The 26,690-nt window shown below is 37.7% G+C and overlaps 1 protein-coding gene across 1 annotated transcript in view; it reads right to left on the bottom strand.

Moving 5' to 3' along the window:
* Positions 1-26,690, bottom strand: part of LOC150076295 (fat-like cadherin-related tumor suppressor homolog) — a 780,225-nt gene that overhangs the window by 413,243 nt on the left and 340,292 nt on the right. The window contains exon 13 of the mRNA XM_090387312.1: positions 13,122-13,343. Coding sequence (XP_090243438.1) covers positions 13,122-13,343 — 222 coding nt within the window. The remainder of the gene's footprint in view (positions 1-13,121; positions 13,344-26,690) is intronic.

The following is a 26,690-nucleotide window of genomic DNA, read 5'->3' as shown; positions in this document are numbered from 1 at the left end:
CTATATGTGAATTTGTTGTTTTGTTTATTGTAGATGTGAATTTGATTCCCTGTTGCTCTTCAACTCTGCTTCCTAGTGAATCGTGCTATAGCTTGCCTTCTTTTGCATTGAATCAGATTTTCTGTGGTGGTGTACCTGCAAAAAAGGTTCCATGCCCTATTTTGTTGTTTTTGCACTGAAACAACAAAACTGTTCCACCATGTTTTTGGTGGAACAGTTTTGTTCATCACATTTCATCACATTTCCCATGGTTTGGGAAATGTGATGAAGTCTTCGGGATTGTTAGCTTTCCTGCTTTTTGTATGGTTTCTGTGACAAGTGCTAGTGCAACAACTACTGTTTCCTGCTCAATGATATTGGTGTTGAAAACTGCTTTCCTCCTGAATGCTTCCCAATTAGCATTTTCTATTTTCCAGTGAGGAGTCCTGCTGGAATGATATGGATATTCACTTACCAGTGTGGAAATTACTGGGTAATGATCACTTCCAAGAGGATCCTCAAAAACTTCCCCAATTAAATGCTGTGTAAAGTGTAGGAGTACATATGGTAAGGTCTATAGCTGTGGTGGTCCAAGTTGGAAAGTGGAAGTAAGTGTGGTTACCCGATTATCTAGCAGTTTTTCAATGATATGTCCTCTTCCATTATAGTCGTAGCATCCCCACAAAGGGTTATGTCCATTCATATCTCCCATCAGAGAGATTGGGGGGGGGGGGGGAAGGTAGTTGTTGTAGTAATGCATCTAGGTCTTCATAACAGACATCTCCTGGTGGAATGTATAATGAACATATGGTTAATAGGGACTTTGGTATTGTACGAATTGCTATCGCCTCTAATGGGCTATTTATATGCACCTGTTGCATTGGTATTCTGTCATTTACTAATATAGCAACTCCATGTGTTAATTGAGTTATTCTGTCAATGAATAGTTCCTGATACTCAGGGTATCTTGTTGTTTAAGGTATGTTTCCTGGAGACAGATACAGATTGGTGTGTACTGGGTGATCAGATACTGTACGTTGTCAAAATTAGTACGTAATCCTTGACAGTTCCACTGAATAATTTTATCCATTATTTATATTTGCTCAGCCCCTCGAGCTGTTTTCGTTGGGTGGCTGCCTTTTGTCTTTCTGTCCTTACTCCATCTCTTTTGAGTAATAATGGTTTTCTGGTATCCATATCTTCTAATTCTTCAGCATGGATTTCCAACACTTCTTCATCTATCTTTCCTGTTTTCTCAAATTCCATAAATTCTGAGGTAGGTTCATGATTTTGTGGTTCTTCATTACTCTTACACTGTTGCAAGGTTGGAGAATCTGAGGGGATTGAGATTGGCATGTTTACTGTTTTCTCATATTTATCTTGTTGCTTTGCATGGAGTAAGTGTTTCATTTTGTGGGGAAAAAAAGATTCATTTGGAGGAACTGAGATTTCAGTTTGACATTCCACTGATTTCAATTTAGTTGCTACTTGTGCGTACGTTGGTCTATTGGTTATAGTTGGCTGGACCATATTTCTTGCTTCTTGGTATGTAATATTGTGATCCATTTTGTATTTCTGTATTTCTTATCTTTCATATGTTCTGGAGTTGGCAGGATGTTCTCCTTTACAATTTGGACACTTGGGGGTTGGAACTGGGCAGTCATCAATCTGTTGTTCTTTGGATCTACATTTAGCACATGTCGGTGTATTTCTACATGCTGTCTGTGTGTCCAAATTTTTGACACTCGAAACAGTGCAAGAGATTTGGGATATATACTTTTACTTGGCAGTTCAAATATCCTGCTTTTACAGTAGGTGGGATTTTTTGTGCATTAAATGTCAGGATTAAAGTTTTGGCAGGTATTGTATTTCCATCTCTCCGAATAGAAATCATTTTCTTACATTTTCCACTCCTTGATTTTGGAGTTCGTTGCTGATTTCCTCTTCAGTAAAGTAAGAGATCCCATTCGGAGATTACTCCACATGAAGAGTTTAAGGTATTATGGGGGATGACCACTACTGGTATACCTCCAAAGTTCAATACATTCAGTAACTTTTCTGAATGTCTGGTACTGGATGTTTCAACTAATAAATCCCCAGATCGGAGTTGTCTGACTGTTTCTGGTGTTCCAGCTAGTCCTTCCAAGACTTTTTGGATAAAAAAATGGGGATTTTTCCCTAATGTGTCCTCTCCAGTGGAATGAATAATTAGGAATAAGGATGTTGGTGATGGTTTTGAACTGTCTCTCCTTTGCCTTTTGGCAGTATTTTCAGATTCTTCAGCAGATCGATTTATTGGGATCTTCTGTGAAATCCCTTGGGAAGTTGTGACTTTACTACTCATGTTTTGTAATTTTTAGCCCTGGAAGTGTAGCTTCCATCTCCCAGGTTTCCGGCCCCGCCACGAGGAAGCAAGAGCTGTGCCACCAAGTGATCAAACAGCAGTCATAAATTAGTAGGGTTGGTGGTTAGTTTGAGAAGAAGGTGACTTTCTTTTCTGATAGTTTGCTAGGTCCTTTTAGTTAAACCTAATTATTCAGTACTGAAAAATAAAGATTGCTTTAAATGTAATAAACTAAATATAATTGGGAAGCGCACTATAGAATCACTTTATATCACTTGATCACTTGGAAAATGCTTGGCACTTGGGGCCTCATGCAGAGAGGGATAGGGATGATTTTGAAGAGGAAATTATTCAAATGAAATGGACCTAGAAGCTAAATCACTGCACTCAAAAGAAAGTTTCAGGGGATTTTGGACAAGCAAAAATATTATTGAAAGCTACCCCAAACTGCAAAAAACTGTCAGGCCTTTATTATTGCCCTTTCCAAGTTTATATATGGCAGAAGCCAGATTTAGCCATGCTAACCGTATTTTAACTAAGCAGAGAAATTGACTAGATCTCGAAAATAATGGAGATCTAATATTAAAACTAACAAATCACAAACCCAATATTTCCTCTCTTCTAAAAGCACATCACCTGCATCCTTCACATTACACATGCGGTAAGTGTTAGTGTTCATTAAAGTTTTCTAATATGCATTGCAATTCATAATTGGATACATTTTCTAAAAAAATTGTTTAAAAAATACAACTAGGTTGCAATTAATGCAATATTCGATTTAGTGTGAATTGTATAATGATACCAGGTCGCGTTTAATGCGAACCAAAATTCAGTTAATGCGAGGCTAGCTGTGCTAGCCTCGAATTAGATGATTAGCCTCGATTAGTCTCACATTAGACGCTGCTACACTTGTTTATCTTCGCGTGTGCATATGTTACTGCCTGTCATAATATACGTTAGTTTTCGTGATTTGTTGTAATCGTTTTAAGAAGTACCCATAACAAAATGGACAAAAGGAAGATTTATTCAGATAAAAACACTATGAGCGCAAAAAAGAAGAGGCTCGTTATTAGATTAGAGCAAAAAATTGATGTGATTGAACAACATGAACACAGTCATAGCCACTCTAAAATAGGACGGGATGTCAGAATGCCTGAATCTATAGTATGGAATATTACAAAACACACAGGGAAAATAAAAGAAAAATGTAAAGTTGAATCAGCCTTTTGTGGTTTGCAAACATCTACAAGGAATAGAAGTATTACTATGATAGAAATGGAGCATCTTTTAACTGTATGAATTGCAATCAAAAACACATTCCCCTTAGCAGAGCAGCCATTCATACAAAAGCTTTAAATTTGTTTAAGAGAGTGAAAGAAAAAAATTATGAAGTAGAAGAAACCTTTAGTGCGAGTGCTGGTTGGTTTGATCGATTTAAAAATAGAGTCCAGCGGCATAATGTTAAAATTACCGGTGAGGTGACCAGTGCAGATGTGGATGCAGCATCTAAATATCCTGATGTTTTAAAAAAAATAATCGAAGATGGTGGATACACTGATCAACAAATATTTAACGTGGATGAAACTGGTTTATTCTGTAAAAGGATGCCTTCCAGAACTTACATTTCTAAGAAAGAAAAAAACTCAACCTGGATTTAAAGTGTCTAAAGACCGCCTAACGCTTTTATTGGAAGGCAATGCTCAAGGCAATTTTAAATTGAAACCGATGCACACTGGTCTTCAAATCCTCGCACTCTAAATGGCTACAACTATAGATCACTTCCAGTTATTTGGCAATCAAATAAGAAAGCATGGGTGACCCAAGCTGTGTTCACTGACTGGTTTTCAAGCTATTTTTGCCGAGCTGCTGAAAAATAGCAACATCACATTTAAAGTTCTACTAATTTTGGATAATGCTCAGGTCATCCAACTACACTCGGTTCATTAAGTGAAAATCATTTTTTTGCCACCAAACACAACATCTTTGTTGCAGCCCATGGATCAAGGGACCATTGCAACATTTTAGGCCTACTACATAAGAAAAACATTTGAACAGGCAATTGCTAAAACTACAGGAGACAATGCAATTTCTTTAACAGTTCTGGAAAAATTATAACATCAGACATGCAATAGAAAATATTCAGCATGCTTGGCAAGAAATAACTGCAAAGAACATGTGTGGAAGGGCATTTTGCCTCATTGCGCAAATAGTAGTGGTTTCGAAGAAACTGTTATAGAAGAAATAGAAAATATTGGAAGAGAACTTGGATTTGATGAACTAGAAAATGACGATGTTCAGGAACTGCTCAATTCACATTCGGAAGAATTGAGTTTCATACCTATTAAGAAATATTGTTCAAGGTTTAGGCCTAAATGGTTATCAAATGAACTAATGAGACTCATAACAGAGAAGAAAAATGCATGGGATGCATATAAATTGTCAATAATATATATAGGAATTTTGCTAGCAGGAAAAAGGAGATGATTGTCCCTCTGTATAAGGCAATGGTCAGGCCACGCCTTGAGTACTGCATACAGGTCTGGAGGCCTCATTTTAGGGAGAATGTCGATTTGCGTGTACAGAGAAGGGCAACAAGATTGGTAAGGGGAATGAAGGGATCCTCTTACCAAGAGAGGTTAAAGTTCTGCAAATTGCAGTGGCTGGAGACTAGGCACCTGCGCATTGATCTGATTGAGGTGTATAAGGCCTTGAATGGGTTGAGCACGCTGAATTCTGATGGGATCCTTCCAGTTGTTCAGATTACGAACCTAAGGGGGCATAAATTCAAATTGAGGAAAGACAGATGTAGAATAGATGTGTGGAAATTTGCCTTTAGCCAGCGGGTGGTTAATTGATGGAACAAACTTCCATCTGTTGTGGAAGTTGATAGGTTGAATAAATTTAAGGAGGAACTGGACAGATATTTGGAGGGAATGGTGTGATTTTTTTTTTTTTTGGCTGATGCTGCATAAGCTCATACACTTGCTTTCTTGCATCACATGCCACTACTACTTTCAGATCAACAAAGAGCATTTGAAGAAGCCGAGAAAGATGCTGAAGAACGAGATAATGTGAAAGTGAAGGAGTTCACTCTCAAGGAATTTAAAGATATGTTTTGAGCTGTGGAAGTTGTGAAGCAAAAAATTATGGATGCTGATCCTAACCTCGATCGCAGCATGCAAATTCGCCGAGATGTGGATAAAGCACTCTGCATCTACCAGCATATGTATGAAGATTTAAAGAAGGAGAAAACAATTCAGTCTATGCTGCTAAAATATTTCGAAATACAGTAAAAATGTTTTCGTCAGTGTAAGCTTACCTTTAGGAATGATATTTAGAATTTTTTTGTTTTTATTTTGCTTTCTATAATTACAGTACTATATGACTTTGTTAATAATAAATTTAAATTATAAGTATATTTTTATCCTTTACTGTAATATTTCATTAATAAACATATAAAAACTTATGTTTAAAATTTTCATTACCTATTTCCATCAAGCTGGAACCAATCACCGTATTTTACACATAATTATGACTTCGAATAGTGCGAATTTGAATAATGCAACTACTTCATGGGATTCATTAGTCGCACTAATTGCGACCTAGCTGTATATTAACTTGAAGCTTATTGCTCTCGAGAGTCTTTCTTATTACTTTCTTATTTTTACTTAGGGGATCTTTAACCGAAACGTTTTGAACCCCTGCTCTATAGCGTGCAGCTCTGCAGTATATATGCTGCATTCAGGGGGAAACTGGTCAGATATATTAGTCAGAAAAGACAGCTGCAGATTCGACATGATTCTGACTTCGAGCAGTCTGTGTAAACTAGCAAAAAGTCAGAATGTTTGGCTCAGTGAGTAGAGCTGGAGGTAAACAGCAGTCAGAGTATCTGACTTATCCAGTTTTTAAAGAAGTCACATGTTGCAGTTAGAGCATGCTAGGCTGGGAAGGGCTGCTTGGGTGATAGCACAACCTTGTCTACAGTGAGGTTTAACTCTCTGAGTAGTTATTGGATATGTAAACCGAATGGAGTCTGACAGTCTGACACATGTTATAAAGATTTTCCCATCGTGGCTCAAAAACGGATATCCACGTGGGGTGGTTCGGCAGGGTGTCCAGCTTAAAAGTATAGTCAGTCCTCGTATAACACATGTTTACACTACACAAATTCAATCATACATGATTTATAAATAGAGAAACGATATCGTATATAACACGAACCGAATTCACTTATGCATGATTTGCCTTTGTGTTTACAACAAATGGCAGTCGGACGCGGAATAACCCCAACTGAACGCAACACTACAGGAATGAAGAGAATATTTTGAAAATGTATTTATGTTTTTTATATCAGTGAAGGGGAAACACTGGTAGTAAACTCGATCAAATGCAATTAGATTGAGTTTACTACCAGTTTATAACAGATTCCACTAGCAAGAATGCAACTGGAAATTGTTTTTATTGTTTTATGGTAGTAACCCCCAGAAATGTGCTTTAGTAAAATGTGAGTAGTGAGGTGTTCATAGTGTGTCTCTGCCTTTACGGTGTTGTTTATTCAGTTGCTACACGTGTGCAGCTTTGTTTATGTGTATCAAGCGTGCCTCCTCATTTTGTAATTGTGCTTTCTTCCCTAAAAATGAGTAAAATACTTAAAAGGTGTGAAAAGGAAGCGTCCTGGTGAAGACAGTACAGATTCAGAGAGAAAAAGAAAAGCAATATCGATAAACAGAGGCAGACTGGGTCAAAAATTCTTACCCGGGAAAATCTGTAGTGGCCAAAATCATACCGTTATTAGCGTTTATGGCCAAAATCATACCGGCCTCCAACCCACTGTGGTTTCCCTGGTAAAGCTTATGGCCAGTCCGCCTCTGTCCATAAGAGAAAAAAAATATGAAATTGTGCAACACTGAGCAAAATGAAAGACCATGTGATATTGCACGTGCTACAGGCCTAAATGAGGCAACGCTGAGAATTACAAAGAATGCAGAGAAAATAAAAACTTTCATAACAGGAACAACTCAAAGTGTAATTAAAATCCATTAGATTAAGACACAAAGAATTGGAAGAAATGGAATGGCTGTCATCTGTTTGGATAGAAAATCAAATAAAAAACAAGTTTTCTTATGGTAGAAGCAAAAGCATTAGCAATATTTTATTACGATTATTTATTGTGCTTGGTAATGTTTTGGTTACAAATGTGTGTTCAATCTTGGGTGGTCGGTACCTAACCCTATTTTTCCCATAGGGCCTGCTCTTTATATTGCACGATTTTGCATTGCACGAATGTTTCTAGGAACACAACTATTGTGCTATACGAGGACTGACTGTATACTGTAGAGACAACTGTTTCCATCAAAGAGACAAGGACGGTTCATTTCCTATGACATGCAGACTTTACACTGGAGATGTTCTAAATACACCAGTAGCAATGCAGACAGCAGAATCTCATGAACAGCCAGAGCAGTTTGTATGCACTGCTCAGAGAAGTTCATGTCAGACTCTACTTTTTTCTTATCTCCCCTATTTTGAGTGCAACAGCACCCAAATGGCATGTTATTCTGGGATCACTGCTACTCAAATGCAGTACCTTGTATTTATCAATGATAAATTTCAATTGCTACTTCTCAGCCTATCTGTCTAATTTTTTTATATCTTGGTGCAGCAGCATACGATTGTCATTCACCACCTTTCCAACCTTTGTTTCATCTGAAAACTTAGACATTAAGCCTGATATGCCTTCATTTCATCAATAAATACATAAAACAACAATGGGCCCACCACTAAGCCCTAGTGGCGTCTGATAATACCTTAAGTCCAAGAAGGGCAGTGCTCATTTGATAACCACTTTGTCTTCTCCCACTCAACCATCCCTTTACCCACAGCAGTAACTTTCTCATAATGCCATCTGACTAATATTTCTAATTTCTATTTTATCTGTCTAATATTTCTATCCAATTTGCAAAGTAGCCTGACATGCAGAACAGTATTAAAAGCTTTTCTGAAATCTAAAAATATGATGTTAAGATTATTTTTTGCATCCAGTTCCTTTGTTACGGCATCACAGTAGTTAACCAGACGTGAGGCAGAATCTCTTAATAAATCCTGTTGTGATTAGTGTATAACTGCATTTCTCTCAAGGTGGTCATGCATTATTTCTTTATCCAGTGACTCCTTTATTTTCCTTTGAACAGAAGGAAATCTTACAGGGCTGTAATCATACACATCACCTGATCCTCCCTCCCTTTGTTTGGGATACATTCATTCATCTCCAATCTGCAGGAACATCCTCTGAATTCAAGAATGCCCTCATAATTACAGCCAAAGGCTTGTTTACCTTCCTTGCTGCTTCCTTCAATACAATTTGATAGGTATCATCAGCTGACTTTTATGATAGTACTGATTTCAATATATCAGTTGAAGTCTGTATTAGTTTCACCTTTTAGCATGAGAAAAGGCACATGATGCAAGAAAGCAAGCTTATACAGTGTCAGGCAAAAAAAAAAAAAAAAAAAACAAATTTCACCCATCCATTTGCTCCAAATGTTTGCCTAATTCTGCCTTGAATCTATTTAAGCTATAAAAACTTAATAATATTAATAAAATCTTCATTGGCAATAACGAAATTTCATACCTTTTTCTTTTTCATTCTGCCTCAATCCACTCAGTCTGCACAGTACTTTCTCCACACCAATCACCAAATGTTAGCTTGACTGTGCACGTAAATCAGTCAAACTTCACTTTTAGCATTCATAAAGGCACATGACGCAGGAAAGCAAGCTTATATAGCATCGGCCAAAAAAAAAAAAAGAAAACCCTTCTCACTTCACCAATCCACTTGCTCCAAATGTTTGTCTAGTTCTGCCTGAATCTGTATAAGCTATCAACTTCTACGACAGATTGAAGTTTGTTCCAGCAATCAACCACCCGCTGGCTAAAGGCAAACTTCCACACATCTATCCTACAACTGTCTTTCCTCAATTAATTTATGACCACTCAGGTGATTATTCTGAGCAAGAGGAAGAAACCCATCAGCATTGAGCATGATCAAACCATTCAAGGCTTTATACACCTCAATCAGATTACCTCGCTGGTGACTAATCTCCAGATATTGTAATATACAAAACTTAAGCCTTTCTTCGTAACAGCAACCCTTTGTTTCATTCATTCTTTGTTCCTTGTTGCCCTTCTCTGTACTTGTTCCAGCAGCTCTACATCTTAAAATGAGGCCTCTAGATCTATATATAGTACTCGAGGTGCGATCTGACCATTGCCTTATACAAGGGAATGATTACCTCCTTATCCCTGCTAAAAAAATTCCTATTATCATTGACAAGACACCGTGAGCTACTCTTGCAGACAGTTAGCACTGCTCAGAAAACTTCATATCTGCCTGTGCAATTACCTGCGGGTCCTCTTCATTCTCTACCACTGTCGGTGTAGTACTATACAGTTGATACGATACTCTGGGGTTACTGCTTCCCACATGCAGTACTTTACATTTGTAAATGCTAAACTTCATTTGCCACCTCTCAGCCCATCTGCTCAATTTTTCTAGATACAACCTGGGAGACTCCACTAATAACATTAGTACATGAAGGGCAGTGTCCATTGATTACCACTCTCTGTCTTCTCCCACTCAACCCTCCCTTTATCCATAGCAGCAGTTTGCCTCCAATGCCACACTGCTCCAATTTTTGCAGCAGTCTTACATGTGCAGTAGCAAAAGCCTTTCTAAGATCCAAATATATGATATCAAAATTATTCCTTTCATCCAGTTTCTCTGTGACCACATCATAGTATCCAATCAAATTGGTTAGACAAGACCTCCCCTTAAACCGAAGCTGTGTCCGAGATATAAAACTGAATCTTTGTCTAGATGATCCTGCAGTGCTTCTTTAATCAGTGCCTCCATTAATTTCCCTGGAACAGAAGTCAAACTAAAGGTCTATAATTACTTGTGTTGCCCTTTGATCTACTTTAGGAATTGGGGTCACATTTGCACATCTCCAGTCCATTGGTACCTCCCTTGAGTCAAAGGAAGCTCTCAATAATTATGGATGAGGGTTTGCTTACTTCCTTTGCTATCTCCTTTAATATAACTGGATAGATCCACCTGAGTTGCTTCCTTACATTTATCTTCAACAATTTCTCCTCTACTTTGCTCTCAGTTGCCAGAGTTTAATTCACCTCTGGCATTCCCCTCCCTGAATAAATCCTCATGTGTGTGAATGTCGATGTGAAATACTCAGTTTGTCAGCTATTTGAGCAAGGTCATCAACAGTTGAACAATCAATATCAAGTGGACCAATCTGATTCATCCCCTTCATTCTAGAGTTTACATAAGTAAAGAACTCTTTGCTGTTTTTCATTGCATCCATTGTCAAAGATTTCTTGTAATCTGACTTTGCCTGCCTAACCTGTTACTTGATTACAGATTAGCTTATATCTGCCATAGCCTTCTGTGTCACTGCAAATTTATATGCATCCCATGCATTTTTCTTCTCTGTCACATGTCTAATTAGTTCATCTGACATCCATTTAGGCCTAAATCTTGAACAATATTTCTTTTTTGGTATGAAAAGCCAAGTAGCTTCCAAGATTAATTCTTTGAATGATTCCCATTTTGAATTTGCTGTTGTAACATCATCAGTTGGTCCCACCATATAGAATTTAAATGCTATCTCAAACCACTTTTCATAAAGGTGAAAGCAAGGGTATTTTGCTTTCACCTTTATGAAAGCAAATACCCTTCCCTTCACCCATGATGGCAGTTACCTCTTTGAGTAAATCCCACTTCAGCACACTGTGCTCCCTGCCACTTAGTGGTTCCTTTATCTGCAGATTCCTAATGCATGAAGAATAACTACTGATAATTTCAGGTGGTAGATGACTTTCACCAACCGGTGAAATACCACCACTTTGCTTATTGGAGGCTTGAAGTGGTGAAACCCATGTTTAGTCTCTAGAGCAAAGTTTCCGGCATCCCCCTCTCCCCATATTTCTCCTTCAACCCATGCACGGTACTAAGGTTTTGATACCTTTCGTGTTTGGGGTTCTCATAAAAAAAAAAAAAAAAATCAGATCAAGAGTATTACTCCCTCTAGTTGCCTCCTGAATTTGCTGCTGTAGAAAACAATCATCCAATAAATCCACAAAAGCCTTGTTAGTGTGTGAGTGACCAACCCACAAATTCCAGTCAATATCTGGGAAATTAAAATCCCACATTATAAGACACTGATTTACTGGCCTGCTCCATTTCTCTGTACAGTTGCTTATTATATTCATCAGAGTCATTAAGGCCTATAACACACTTCTACTCTCAATTTTGCTTTCCCAGTGCTTACATCACACCAATCTGACTCGACACTGTAATGTCCAGCCATGTCGAATGGCTGTACTATTTTGGATTTTGTGTTTCTTAACTAATAGCATAACTCCTTCTCCCTTCCTATCCTGTACAAATTGTACTCCCCAAATTCCAGTTCTGAATTCCTTATATCTGTGTGACACCACGTAACTGATATCCCAACAATATCTGCTTTTGATGTTTTGACCAACGCCTGAAATTCATCAAATTCACTTAGCAAACTCCTAGCATTGGTGCAAGTATTCATGCACCTGTTCCTATTCTTAGCTACCTTAAAACAGCCCATGTATTTACTTTTGTTCCGCAATGACTCCCAGCAGTCTCAAATCCTCTGTACCTTGTTTTCCAGGCTGCTGCTCATTCTAAAAGAAGCAGTGCAAGAATCACTTTCACCTCTGCCATAGGCTACTGTTAATCTATTAGTGATGTATCCCCCCCCAAGCTATCAGTTTTCTGACCCACCTAATACTACCTCGATAGCATCAGCAAATATTCTTGCACCCTTTCTATTTAAGTGTCTCCCATCCCTGTAGAAGCAGTCTCCCCTGTTAACAAGCACAGACCAGGCTGAGAAAAATTCTATCCCTTGAGCCTTATACAATCTCTCCAGGGCCAAATTGATCGACAAGACTCTCATCATATACTCCCTTCTATTGTGTCTGGGTAGAATTGCAGACACTTTGAAATTCAACCCTAATTCGTGGCTTTTTTTCAACATTGACCTGTACTTGTTATGTAATTCTGCCAGTCCCCTACTGTTAATATCATTAGTGCCAACAATGTGCACAACAATATCACCTTTTGTGCCCTTAAATGATGATATCTGCTCTATGTCATCAATCTTTGTCCTTGGTCCTGCTCCACCTATCCTTTTTGCACAATATGTTTCCCATTTCCCTGACAATAGAGTCACCGACAACAACTAGTTCCCTCAATTTAAATCCTTTGAGAGCATCCACCTTGTCCTTCACGCTCTCATACAGGCCCAATACAACGCTGAGTTAGTGCCTGATTTCCTCACACTCCTTACATCACGCACACACACACAAGGACATTCCCCTTGGCAATATCATGTCCCATTCCTGATTGCTCCACAAACACCGGTTTTGTGCAGGTGAAACCTGTACAAAACCGGAGTTGCGTGTGATTGTGGAATTGGGACACATATCCTCCTTCCCAAAAAACAATGCTTATAAATGTGTTGTATGTTCCTCACAGACTAGAATTTAATTATTTACAATTGTAATATTGTGGTGCTTAGTGTATAAATTAATTTGTATATTAAGGAAATAATTTTCTATTTAAAAAGAAGAAAAGGGGAGGGGAAAGTTATTTCACATGTTAAAAAGAGACCCACAGTCCTACTCATATTATTAATTGTAATAACTAAATATACTGCACTGATTCCAAAAAAAACATATTGCAACTTACCAGTGTTAAAATCCAGACCAAAATCTTCTTGCTCATTTCCACTTATTATATTATAAATTAGCTGCCTACCATGAGGGCTATTTGCTGTGATGGTAACAACAGGAGCATTTGCTGGGAGATTTTCTGGAACAGTAGCACTATAAAATTGTTGAGAAAATACTGGCATATCTCGATTTATTACTTTCACTAATACAGTTGTCTGGACGGATAAACGAGGCTCACCTGGACAGCAGAAAGAGAGTAAACTGTGATTTCATTACAGAGATTATTTAATTTTTTTAAACATATTAATACACAAATGGAATAATGAAATTCGCTAATGGGGAGATATTTTACCTACAATTACCTAATGTAGAAAGGAATATATATATTATGAAATAAATGGCATGAATCTCTAGACTTCTTTATCTTCAGAAACCACCTTATGGACCCAACAAATCCAAATAATGGGTACGTTCAAATTTCTACAATGGAATTGTCATGGATTCCGTCAAAATAGTGACAACATCAAGCCCCCCCCCCCCAGTAAGCATAAGCCCACTTGCTTTTGCTTACAGGAGATGCATTTAAAGGCAAATGAAGACCCATACTTGTGTAACTTTTCAGTTATTTGAAAAAACAGAGATGCGAATGGACCTGCCCAAGGAGGGGTCACCATCCTTGTGGGTAAACACACCCTATTTCAAGCTACACCACTTACCACCAACTTAGAGGTTGTAGAAGTTCGAGTTACTGTAGGGTTTCTCTTAACTGTTTGTTCCATCTATTTGCCACCTGTGAATGACATCCCCCCAAGGCAGACCTTGATGATCTCATTAGACAATTGCCACCCCCTTTTTTGTTACTAGGGGATTTTAATGGACACAATACTCTGTGGGGTAGTGCTGACATCAATGGAAGGGGTCGAACAATGACCTGGCCCTGCTACATGTTGGACATAACACCTTTTTCCACATGCCTACTCGTACATTTACCATGACCGATCTCTCTCTCTATATGCTCCCCCTCTCTCTTTCCTGTGTATACATGGGAGGTTGAAGACAACATTTATGGCAGTGGCCATTTCCCCGTAATATCCACCCTTTGCAAAGGGAGATCATGCCATCTGTCTAGAATACGGTGGAAGATCGGTCACGCTGAATGAAATGCCTTCAAAGATCTGGCATCATTTGATACCAACACAGTCAGCAAGAACTGCTTAATGGTGTGGAAAAGTACATTACAGACACTGTTATCCAAGCAGTGGCAATTGCAATTCCAAAGAATTCAACTAAGTTTCCACCATTTCCAAAACCATGTGTAATTCTAAATTGCACTGCAGCAAGAAAGTCTCAAAACAAGGCGTGGGTGATTTTCACCATTACCCCACCACAGATAACTTAATAGCCTTCAATCGCACACATGCTAAAGCACATTACATAAGACATCAGAGTCAGAAGAAATCTTGGATCCACGTCACATCTATCATCAGGTTTCATCATCTAAGCTTGTCTTGTATAAAGTCTGGAAAATGAAGGGGAAATACACATCACCCCTTCATCGATCCTGGAGCCTAATGGATGTGCAATTGCAGACCCAACTGCAACTGCAAACACTCTTGGGAAGATATTTGCTAACATATCTGCCAAAACATCTTACCCCCCCCCCCCCCCCCGAGTTTCTAGTCCTCAAACAAAATGCTGAAAGGCAACATTTGAAGTTGTCGTCAAACAACTGTGAAGAATACAATAAACCCCCACTATTCGCAGGGGTTACGTTCCTGAGAAATGTCACAAATACCGAAAACACGAATACTGAGTTATGGCACCCATAGAAATAAAAAGGTTCCATTCCAAAGTATGAAATATATAAGAAAAACCAGTCTAAAATTTTATCTATGTATGTATTATATGTACCTATATAATATGACTATGTACATAGTGAAATACAAGCATAAGGAATCGAAATGAAAATAAGAAACGATTTAATATTAAAAGTAATATTTATTAGAAATTTCAAACAAATCTTTCAAAAACAATATGGGTTGCTGGACGAAAAATAACTCTTATTTGAAGTTGTTTCTTCATTTTTTTTTATTGAGCTCCTTTTGAATTTCCCTGTAAGGCAAGAGTTATTGTTCTAGGTCTCATTTAAACTTGATGCTTCTATCCAAATTAGGATCCATTTCCACCACCTTTTCTGAAAGTTGTATGGAGAGGCTAAAGATTTCCTTCAATGATTTGCTTTTTAATTCTGGTCTAACAATGTCGAGATCTTCCTCCTCAGGATCATTTTGTTCTAATTTGATCTTGTTACTAATTCATCCAACTCTTCTATTGTAAGTTCAACAACTTTTGGCCACAATTTTTGCCAACATGCATTAATTATTGATGCTCTTATCTCATCAACTGATGCCTTGATGTTGATCAGGCAATCTGTGATGTTATAATTTTTCCAACTTTGACTTACAGTTAAGTCAAAGTTGGAAACTCCCTTTCCAGTTTTTCAATTAAGCCAGTAAAAGTTCTCGTAACACAGTAGGACTTAAACGCAGCAATCACACCTTGGGCTAGAAGTTGTAAAAGTGATGTGGTGTTGGGTGGCAAAAACACAATTTCAATGTTTGGGTAGTCAAATTCTAGACTACTTGGATGTCTTGGCATGTTATCAATAAGAAGCAGAACTTTGAAAGGCAAAGATTTTGAAGTTAAATAACTTTCCACCTCTTGCAAAAAGCTATCATTAAACCACTCTCTAAAAAAGTGTAGTAGTTACCAGGCTTTTTTATTGGATTTCAAATAAACTGAAAGATGATCTTTATTCTTTTCCTTCAAAGCAAGTGGATTCTGCAATTTATACACGAGGATCGGTTTGAACATGTGTCCACTAGCATTTGCACAAACAAAAGAATAAGCCTATCTTTGGAAGCTTGAATCCAGGGGCAGATTTTTAGTTTTGTGTTAAGTATGTTCTGTCTGGCATTCTCTTTCAAAACAACCCAGTTTCATCTGCATTGAACACCTGTTCAGGAACATATCCTTTGTCTGTAATTAACATCTGGTGAATATGGACTTGGCACATCCAGGGTCCTGAGTTGGATATCATCATTCTTCTCTTTTTTTGATGATTCCCTTCTGCTTTTGCCTCTCTCTCTCAGGGTAACTCAGGATAACTCAGGATTTTTTTTTTTTTTTTTTTTTGGCTGGTGCATCATAAGGCTCAAGCTTCCTTGCACCATATAGCTAATAATAATAATATAATAACAATAAAATAATTTTTAATTCAGTCGGGAAACTTTCTGCAACCACGAAATCTGCTGATGCAGACTGGCCTACAAGTTTCACGTTATGAAGGCCATATCGATTTTTAAATCTTTCAAACCAGCCTTTGGTAGCTAAAAAACTTATCCTGCCAGTGCTATCACCAGTTTTGCTATAAAGTTTTGATAAAGGTGTTTTGCCTTTTCACGAATGATGAGTGAACTTAACAGAATTTTATTTGGAGTTCGCCATTTTTTCTAATTTAACATCACGAGTTACAAAGAAAATTTTAGAAGCAATTAGCGTGTTTTCACTGACACTACTGCGGATTTTTTCTTCTGATTTCTTGATTGATCGTACCATTGACTCATTCATTTTATGATGTTTTGCCACTGACGAGACGCTTTCACCATTAGAAACTTTGTCTAATAACTCAATTTTACTTGTTAATGTCAGCACATTCTTTGATCTTTTCACAATTCCCTTGTTATTCGTAGCCATAGTTTTGTAGGGGTTAGAAAAGAACTTGTCCACAATAAAGTCACTTTCCTTTTAACTGTTAACACACTCGAAAACTGTGAGTGTAAACACATTTTGCAGTGTGTTTACACTCTCACACACTGCAAAATGGTATGATTTTCACTTTTGTAAGCATATCAATTAAAAGCAAACAACGAAACCTTCCATGACAAGCGCATAACACATACTGAACAAGGATTAGCAGGAAACATCTGGCCTTGTGATTTTGTTACCCCTCTCTCCCCCCCACCCCATTGAGTGCTGTTTTGACCAGGCAAGATGATTTTAGCCACATCCATGTTTTGTATGGCAGAAAATGTTCACAGCACTTTAAAATTCACTTTTTTTTTTTTTTTTTTTTTTAGGTTTCATTTTCTATTAAATCAGTGATTGTGAATACTCCAAATCGCAAATACAGATACTGCAAACAGCGGGTGTTTACTGTACAATCAACCCTTCACAGAACGGGAACTGAAAGCGGCACTATCACTATCACAGGTGAGTGCTGTGGGGGGGGGGGTTATGAAGGTTTAATGGTGCATAAGCTTCTGGGGCTACAGTGCACCTATTCATAGTGAAATACTAAAAAACCAAATTCACTTGTAATGACTTATTTTTATTACGGAGGTATTTCAGAATTTATGATACATTCCAATTTTTTTTTCAGAAAAGAGAAAAATTCATTGATATTTGGTTCATCGCAAATAATATATGCTTTAAAGTCATTGGTTCTCATAGATTTGTCAGGGAAGACAGAACAGATGTTCTGTCCTGTTGATATTGTGGGCAGTCAATTAGGATATGTTTCGCTGATAAATGTGGTGAACAGTGCGGACACTGAGGATGATCCTCTCCTGTGAGTAGATGGAGGCGAGTCAGATATGGATGTCCTGTTCATGCCCATGCAAGTACCACTTTTTTCTCACTGTTTTGGTGCTAGAGTGCCAATGTTTTGGGTCCTGTTTCCATTGGTAGAGTTTATTATTGGTTTGGGTGTGCTATAGATCTTTCCACTGTGCAAGACATGCTGTTTGTATGATGTGGTTGCAGTCAGAGGCTGGAACATGGACAGAGATTCAAAAGTTAATGGATTTTTAGCAGTTTTGTCAGCGAGTTCATTCCTCTTTATCCCTGAATGTGCTGAGATCCAGCAAAAGGTCACTGATTGATGACATTCTTCAATTTGCAATAGGAGACTTCTGATATCATTTAAGACAGGGTGAACCTTATAGGAGGAATTTTGCATTGCTGTAATTGAGCTGAGTGAGTCTGTATAATATGTATTTTACAGAAGGGTAGTGATTCAGGTTTTATAAGGCTAATTTTATTGCATGGAATTCTGCTGAGAAGCTGCTATACTCAGGTGGAAGAGCAGCTGAAATGATTGTAGAAGGAAATACTGCTGCTGCTCCAACGGCTGAATGTGATTTGGAGCCAACAGTATATATTGGCAAAAATCAGCATATTTTTGAATATGGCTTGAATGGAGTTTCACATTTATTATCGGTAGGTGATTCTTTCCCCACTTGTGAAGATAAGTATTGCAGGTTAGTTGCGGAGGGGGAGTGCACAGTGGTTGAGAGTAATTCATTAATTGTTGCTGTTGGCAATAGGTACATTCCAACTCTGTGTTAATTCAATAAGGCATAAGCCTGCTGGTCTTATTTTAGTGGGTTTGTTTCTATAGAGATTTTGCAGTGGGATTAAAGAGGTATGGCTCAATAGGACGCTGCCAACAACTTTGTATTTGGGTTGCATACTTAAGAGGAGGCTCATTAGCTTCAATATATAAACTATGAGTAGTAGATGTCCTGAAAGTATGCAATCAACAATGCACTATGCTGTACAGCATCCAGACATCGTAGAGTATCCTTACGGGCAGAATCAGATTGGAGCACCATAATCCAAACGGGATCTGATCAATATGCTATAATAGAGAAACAAAGATGTACGGTCTGCTCCCCAAGACAAGGCAAATAAAGTTCTTAGTATGTTCAGCTTTTTGGGGCAGGAAGTAAGCACAAATTTAATGTGCTCAAGGAAATTTAATTTCCTGTAAAGGATTAATCCCAAGAATCTGATGTTGTTAGTCACTGGAATGGTTAAAGTCTGACATTTGAAGTTCGGGATCTGTATGCATTTTTCATTGATTACAAAAGTGGATTGCAACAGTTTTCTGCTGTGATAGATGATAGCCATTTAACTCTGCCCACCTTTGGACTTTATTCACAGATATCTGCAGTAGCCGTTCAATGGATCTCATGTTCTGAGAATGGCGAGAGAGAGAGAGAGAGAGAGAGAGATAATCGAAGTAAAGGTAGGTCTGAACAGTATCTGGAAGTTCTTTTGTGATGGAATCGATTCTAAGGACAAAAAGGGCTGCACTCAGTACAGACCCTGGTGGCACTCCTTCTTCCTGTAAAAATGTCGTAGAAAGTGAGTTGTGGTATTGAATTTGGAACAAATGATTCTGGAGAAAGTTCCTGATGAATATAGGAAGGTTGCCCCGTAGACCAAAAGCATGGAGGTAGTATCAAATACCTTCTCTGTGTCTATGGAAACCATAACAAGACGTTCATTTTTTACAAAAGGCATTATAAATTGCAGACTCAGCTTTGATCATGAGATCTAAGTAGGACCTGTTCTGTTGAAAGCCATGCTGATTAGTTGTTGCATTTTGTGGATCCAAACAATATGATTATGGATCATTTTTTCAAATAATTTACTGAGGCAACTGGATAGAGAAATAGGTCTAAAACTGTTAGGACTGGTAGGATCTTTTCCAGGTTTCAAAAAGGCAAGAACTGTGGCATGATGTCAAGAGCTGGGATAAATGTTTTCCAGAAAAATTCAGTTATAGAACGCAAGCAGTATCTGCAAATTTTTTGTCACCAAGGTGTTGTATCATGATATAATATACTCCATCTGGTCCAGCAACACTGTTGTGTGTTGATTTAATGGGGTGCAGGATTTCAGGATATTGAAGAGGCTGGGTATAAAGAAGGAATAATTAGGTTCGAAAGTTGATGGTTCTCTGTTCAGTCCTGGTCTTTATTTTCTGGAAATCCAGAGAATACGTTGATGCCACTGAAACTTGGGCAAAGGTTTTGCCTAAGGAATTTGCTGGGTCCTTAGGAGCAGAGAGTTCTTTTCCATTCCACGAAAGAACTGGCAAAGGGGCAGTTGGAAATTTACTGGAAATCTGCCTAATTTTCTTCCATATTAACCTGGAGTTAGTTTTTCTATTTATAGTAGATGCAAACCAAATCCAAAAATTCTTCTTGGCTTACCTTTGAATGAAACGTGCTTTTGCCCTTAGCTTCTTGTAGTTGATAAGTGTTGGAAGTGTCTGCAATTCTGCCCAGACACGATAGCAAGGCTCAAGGGGTAGAATTTTACTCAGCCTGGTCTATGGTCAAAAATCCTCGTGAGCACTTTTGAAAGGCTTAACCATCGCATGTCGGAGAAGTAGACAGCACTGCCATGATCAGCATCCCATTCTGTCTGTAGAAAATTTTCAATGTCTGTGATAACTTTCATGCCATTTTCAAAACAGATATTTGGCACACAAATTTTCCTGGTAAATGATGCAATGGTAGTTGGTAAATCTGCTCTTATCTATTTCTTGTTCTTTTTTTAAAAGTGCTACCAATCCCGCTTTTGTTCCAACCCTGCAAGGTTTTTCAAACTTGGGTGATATCTAGCAAGAGACATTTTTGTAGCTTTCAGTATGTCTGTTCCCTTCGTGGTTCCTTTCAAGGGACATGAAGCCAACAGTTCTTCAAAGACTAAGTTCGTTGTCGATCCCACGAATAAAAATAGCCAACTGAGCTGTATCGGTTAAGTTCGTACTTTCATCCAATGCTAATGAGTAAAATTTGCATGCTAGCAACTTTGTTTTAAATGTCTCCTCAACATTCAGTACCACTTCTACTCTCCCACTAAAATTCATTCGAGAAAAGCTTATCTTTTTTAAAGCATCAGCTGTGTTTGGGCACACAACTTCAGCTGCTGCTATATGGCACTCCTTCACAAATTCTCCATCAGAAAATTGTTTCGACCTTTTGACAATTTTTTTAGCAATGATATAACTAGCTTTGACATAAACTCAGCATCCTCCGGTACTTTCTTAAAAACTGATTGTTGCAATTTTACTGATTTTTTGAGAAGGTTCAGTTTGTCTGTGCATACCTGACCCTGGAGACTGACGAACTTGGTTGCATGTTTTGTGTCATGTCTTTTCAAATTTATTCCTTGACAGTGGATATTGATTCTTGACATATCGAACAAACAGGCTTTCCATCAGTTTCCATAAAGAAATATAAATCAGTCCATTTTTCGTTGAAAATGCGAACAACTTCATTGTAAACACGTTTTTGCTGGTGCCCGCCATTTTGAATTTACTAGGGTCTCTTTATTACAGTTGTTACGTTTTTATATAACAAAGGTAATTAAAACTTCACTAAATGATTAAATTCACTTAGCTTTATTTTTATAACACTCAAACAACGTAATAAAAACTAAAGAATTATTAATATTAGAATAATCGAAAGTTTGGAAAGAGCGTGTCACGAGATCGATTTCTAATTCGACTGAATGACTAAAGTACACGCAAGCGCAAGCTTACATATACAGGAACTCCCCGACTTATGTAAGGGTTGCGTTCCACGGAAAGGTACATAAGGCGGAAATTTCCTAATGCTTGTGCAGCACTTGCAACTGTACTCGCTGAATTGATTGAATCAAAAAAGAAATGTTCGACGAACATGTAAATAGAATTATTTATTATATTTATTTAATTTTTTTTATCTCATGTGCAAGAAAAAAATAACAAAAGCGTGCAGTTTAAAAAAAATTCAAAATTATAAAATTACAAAAAAAGAGAGGAGACAGTCATAACATCAGTAAATTTTACCTCTCGAGCATCGTTGCCAGAATCGTCTTCAGCTGATAAGTATGCTGCTGCGGAGGTTGCGGGCTGTGGAGATTTAGAAGGGGTCAGCTGCTCAACCTTACGAAAGAACATATGAAGGGATGACTGGACAGTGGCTTTTTTCTTTTGATTGTAGATTTCTTTGTAGCAAGCAAGCATATCATTCACTTCTCTGTTAACTTTTAAGAATTGTTCGCTGTCAGAATCCATCTTTTCAAACCTCGCCATTGCCGATGCAATTTCACGAAATGCCATCTCTCTGGTGATGAAGCATCTCGACTCCTCATTTAGTTCATCTTGAGCTTCGTCAGCATTTTCTTCTTTCATTATCACTGCCTGCAAGTCAATAAGTTCTTTGTTAAATAATTCCTTCTCTTCTTCCTCAATTAACTCCTCCACACCTTTGGCATCAATCTCCAACTGAAATAGCTCTGCAATCTTTACAATTTTATCTGTAACCTCTTCATGTGATTCGTCTTTTTCAAATCCTTCGAAATATTTTCTTCCATGTGCCATTTAAACAAATTTTAGTAATTTCCGCCCAGGCCTTAATAATATTTAAGATGACGTGGTAAGTATTGTACGATTTCCAAAAGTCTCTCAATGTAAAATTTTTCTCATTGTCTACTGCAGACAATGTTTGAGGAAATGCTGTGCGTAAATAGTATGCTTTTAAATTCGAAATAACAGCCTGATCCAGGTTGGACGAGTGAAGTTTTGTTTGCCGATAGAAATATGACTTTCACGTTCGGATTGAAATCATCTAGATACGTAGGATGTCCAGGACCATTATCTAATAGAAGCAAAATCCTGAAAGGAACATCGTTGTCTTTACAATATTTTTCAACCATGGGAGTGGAGCAGCTTTTAAACCAATCCTCAAAGGAAGATAGTTGTTATCCATGCTCTCTGGTTCAATCGGAAATGCACGAGTAAAGTGGCTTTATTGATGCCCTTAAATGCACGAGAATTTCCAGAATGGTACAGAAGCAGTGGTTTAAATCTGTAATCTCCTGCTGCATTAGCCCCAAGCAAGAGCGTGGCCCTATCTTTTGACACTTTGAAACCTGGCATTGTGTTTTCCTCTTTGGCAATGTATGTTCGAGCTGGCATTTTTTTCCAATACAGAGCAGTCTCTTCAACGTTAAAAATTTGCTGTGCTGAATAGCTGCCTTCATCAATAATTTTTTCCAACACATCACAAAATTTTTCTCTGCAGCTGCAGAATCGGCACTGGCGACTTCACAGCATACTTTAACGTTGTGGAAACCAGCACGATGCTTGAATCTATTAAACCACCAGTTGCTTGCCACGAACTTGGGTTGGGGTTCACTGTACTTATCCTTAATATCTTTATAAATACAGACAGTCCTCGTATAACACGTGTTTGCACTACACGAATTCGATCATACAAGATTTAATTTATAAATATGGGAACGCTATCGTATATAACACGAACCGAATTCGCTTATGCACGATCAGCCTTTGTGTTTACAAGAAATGGCAGTCAGATGCGGAATCACCCCAACCGAATGCAACACGATAGGAATAAAGAGAAGATTCTAAAAATGTATTTATGTTTTTTATATCAGTGAAGAGGAATCACATTTCACCATAATAACGTAAAATTCCAGCTATCAGTATTATCGCAAATGCAATTAGATCGAGTTTACTACCAGTTTATAACAGATTCCACTAGCAAAAATGCAACTGGAAATTGTTTTTATTGTTTTATGGTAGTAACCCCCAGAAATGTGCTTTAGTAAAATGTGAGCTAGCGAGGTGTTAATAGAGTTCTCTCCCTTTACGGTGTTGTTTATTCAGCTGCTACACGCGCACAGCTTTATGTGAATCAAGCGTGCCTCCTCATTTTGTAATTGTGCTTTCTTCCCTAAAAATGAATAATATACTTAAAAGGTGTGAAAAGGAAGCGTCCTGGTGAAGACACTACAGATTCAGAGAGAAAAAGAAAAGCAATATCGATAAACAGAGGCAGACTGGGTAAAAAATTCTCACCCGGGAAAATTTGTAGTGGCCTCACACTAGCGTTTATGGCCAAAATCAGACCGGTCCACCGGGGTTTTCCTGACAAGGGTTATGGCCAGTCCGCCTCTGTCGATAGAGAAAAAAATATGAAATTGTGAAACACTTTGAACGAAATGAAAGACCATGTGATATTGCACGTGCTACAGGCATAAATGAAGCAATGCTGAGAATTACAAAGAATGCAGAGAAAATAGAAACAACTTTCATAGCAGAAACAACTCAAAATGTAATTAAAGTCCATTAGATTAAGACACAAAGAATTGGAAGAGATGGAACGGCTGTCATCTGTTTGGATAGAAAATCAAACAAAAAACAAGTTTGCTTATGATAGAAGCAAAAGCATTAGCAATATTTTATTACGTAATAGTCATAATAAAACACAAGTATTTTATTACGATTATTTATTGTGTTTGGTAATGTTTTGGTTACAAATGAGTGTTCAATCTTGGGTGGTTGGCACCTAACCCTATTTTTTCCATAGGGCCTGTTGTTTATATTGCACGAGAGTTTCTAGGAACACAACTATCGTGCTATACGAGGACTGACTGTACTTGTTGCTTCTGTTTGAATGATCATTAGACTCAGGGGCACTCACTTCTGATTCTCCATCCATATTATTAACTGTTCCATCTTCGATATAGCAACTGAATGCTGTTTTGTGGTCACTGTTGATCTTAAGTGCGTTGATCCTTTGACACGTTCTTTTATACGTGTACCGTCCTTAAAAATAGTATTCACTGTTGAAGCAGCGAGACCTAATTCCCTTGTAATAGATGTCAAACTTTGTCCTGCTTTGTACTTCTTAATCATTTTCATCTTCATTTCTAAATCGATTTTAGCATTAGCATTAGTAGAGGCATTTGATGCAAGAAAGCAAGCTTATGCAGCATCAGCCAAAAAAAAAAAAAAAAAAAAAAAAAAAAGTAACATAAATAAATAAAAATAACCACTTCCACTTCACCCCTCTGTTCGTTCGAAATACCTGTCCAGCTGAGCCTTAAACTTATTTAGGCTATCAACTTCCACGACAAGGGATGGAAGTCTGTTCCACCCACCAACCACCCGCTGGCTAAAGGCAAATTTCCGCACATCTATCCTACATCTGTCTTTCCTCAATTTGAATTTATGCCCTCTCAGGTGATTTTTCTGAGCTAGAGGAAGAATCCCATCAGCATTGAGCATGCTCAAACCATTCAAGGCTTTGTACACCTCTATCAGATCACCCCGCTGGTGCCTAGTTTCCAGACACTGTAATTTGCAAAACTTAAGCCTTTCTTCGTAAGAGAACCCCTTTGTCCCATTCACCAATCTAGTTGCCCTTCTCTGTACTCGTTCCAGCAGCTCTACATCCTTCCTGAAATGAGGCCTCCAGGCCTGTATACAGTACTCTAGGTGTGGCCTGACCATTGCCTTATACAAGGGAATAATCACCTCCTTTACAAAATCACCTCATTTTGTTTCGTTTCATGGCACTACCACCACTTGCACTTTTCGGTGGTCGCTTTCCCTTCATCATTGCAATATGTAAAGAGAAGTTTCTGAAAATTTGTTTTTTTAGGATTAAAGATTTCAATCAAGTGGAACACATTTCACCATAACAGCGTAAAAACCCAAACAATTGCAGTTATTGGTATTATCACAAACGCGATAAGATCGAGTTTACTAACCTGTTTATAATAATAATAATAATTATTATTATTATTATTATTATTAGCCATATGGTGCAAGGAAGCCTGAGGCTTATGCTGCACCAGCCCAAAAAAAAAAAAAATCCCACGTTACCGCGAGAGAGAGAGAGAGAGAGAGAGAGAAAAATAGAAGGGAATTACCAAGAACGTTAGAAAGAGAAGAGAAGAGAAGATTAGATGTAACAGAAAAACCCAATAAATCAGGAAGTGCAAACTGTTTTATGGTAGTGACCTCCAGAAATGTGCTTTAGAAAAATATCAAAAAGGCGTTCAAAATTGATTTTTATAACATATGATAACGATGAGAGTGTAATGCAATTTCCATTATAAAAATGACCTTTAAGAAAGAGATAAATAGCTTAGTAATATAGTGAAATTTTCAACTTCCAAGAACTTGGAATGAATTAAAAAAAAATGTTATTAGGTTCACATTACGATATTTTCACGATACCTCCATTTATTTCTACAGGATGCAAAATACGTTTTCATAATTTTTTAAGTTTGCACCAGCCGGCAAAAACTTATGTAAAGTCAAATTTCCATAAGACCAGGAGTTCCTGTACCTTGACAGTTTCTAGAAAGGTCCAGAAATTCGAGAATACTTTTCTAATAAACACTATAATCTAGAAAGTATGCAAAAATGTAGCAGCACCACCTGTGTGTGCTCATTGAGAAGCTGAGTTTTCTTGCTTAACCGATAAGTGGCATAGGAGTTGCTACACTCCATTTTGCGCTACAATATATATATATATATATATATATATATATATATTTTTTTTTTTTAAATAATTTCTGGAAACTTCGTTGTGTTCATGGGCCACAAGTGGCCTGCAGGACATGGTTTGATCACAACTGTCTTATACAATGGGATAATCATATCCTTAACCCAGCTAGCAAAATTCCTGTATATCATTCACAAAACCCCATGAGCTATTCTGAAAGCCTGTCTGCACTTCTCAGAGAATTTCGGATCTGACTGCACTATTACCCCTGGTCTTTTTTTATTTTCCAATACATTGAATACAGTAACTCACAGTTGGTACGTTACAACAGAGTTACTGCTGCCCATACGGAATACTTTGCATTTGTCAAAACCAATTGCTACCTCAGAGCCCATCTGTTTTTTTTTTTTTTTTTTTTTTAT

Source organism: Mastigoproctus giganteus, chromosome 13 (genome assembly GCF_048544385.1).
Source record: "Mastigoproctus giganteus isolate SK-2022 chromosome 13, ASM4854438v1, whole genome shotgun sequence".
NCBI lineage: Eukaryota > Metazoa > Arthropoda > Arachnida > Uropygi > Thelyphonidae > Mastigoproctus > Mastigoproctus giganteus.
Note: the sequence above shows the minus strand (reverse complement) of the source record. Positions and strands in the feature narration are given on the sequence as shown.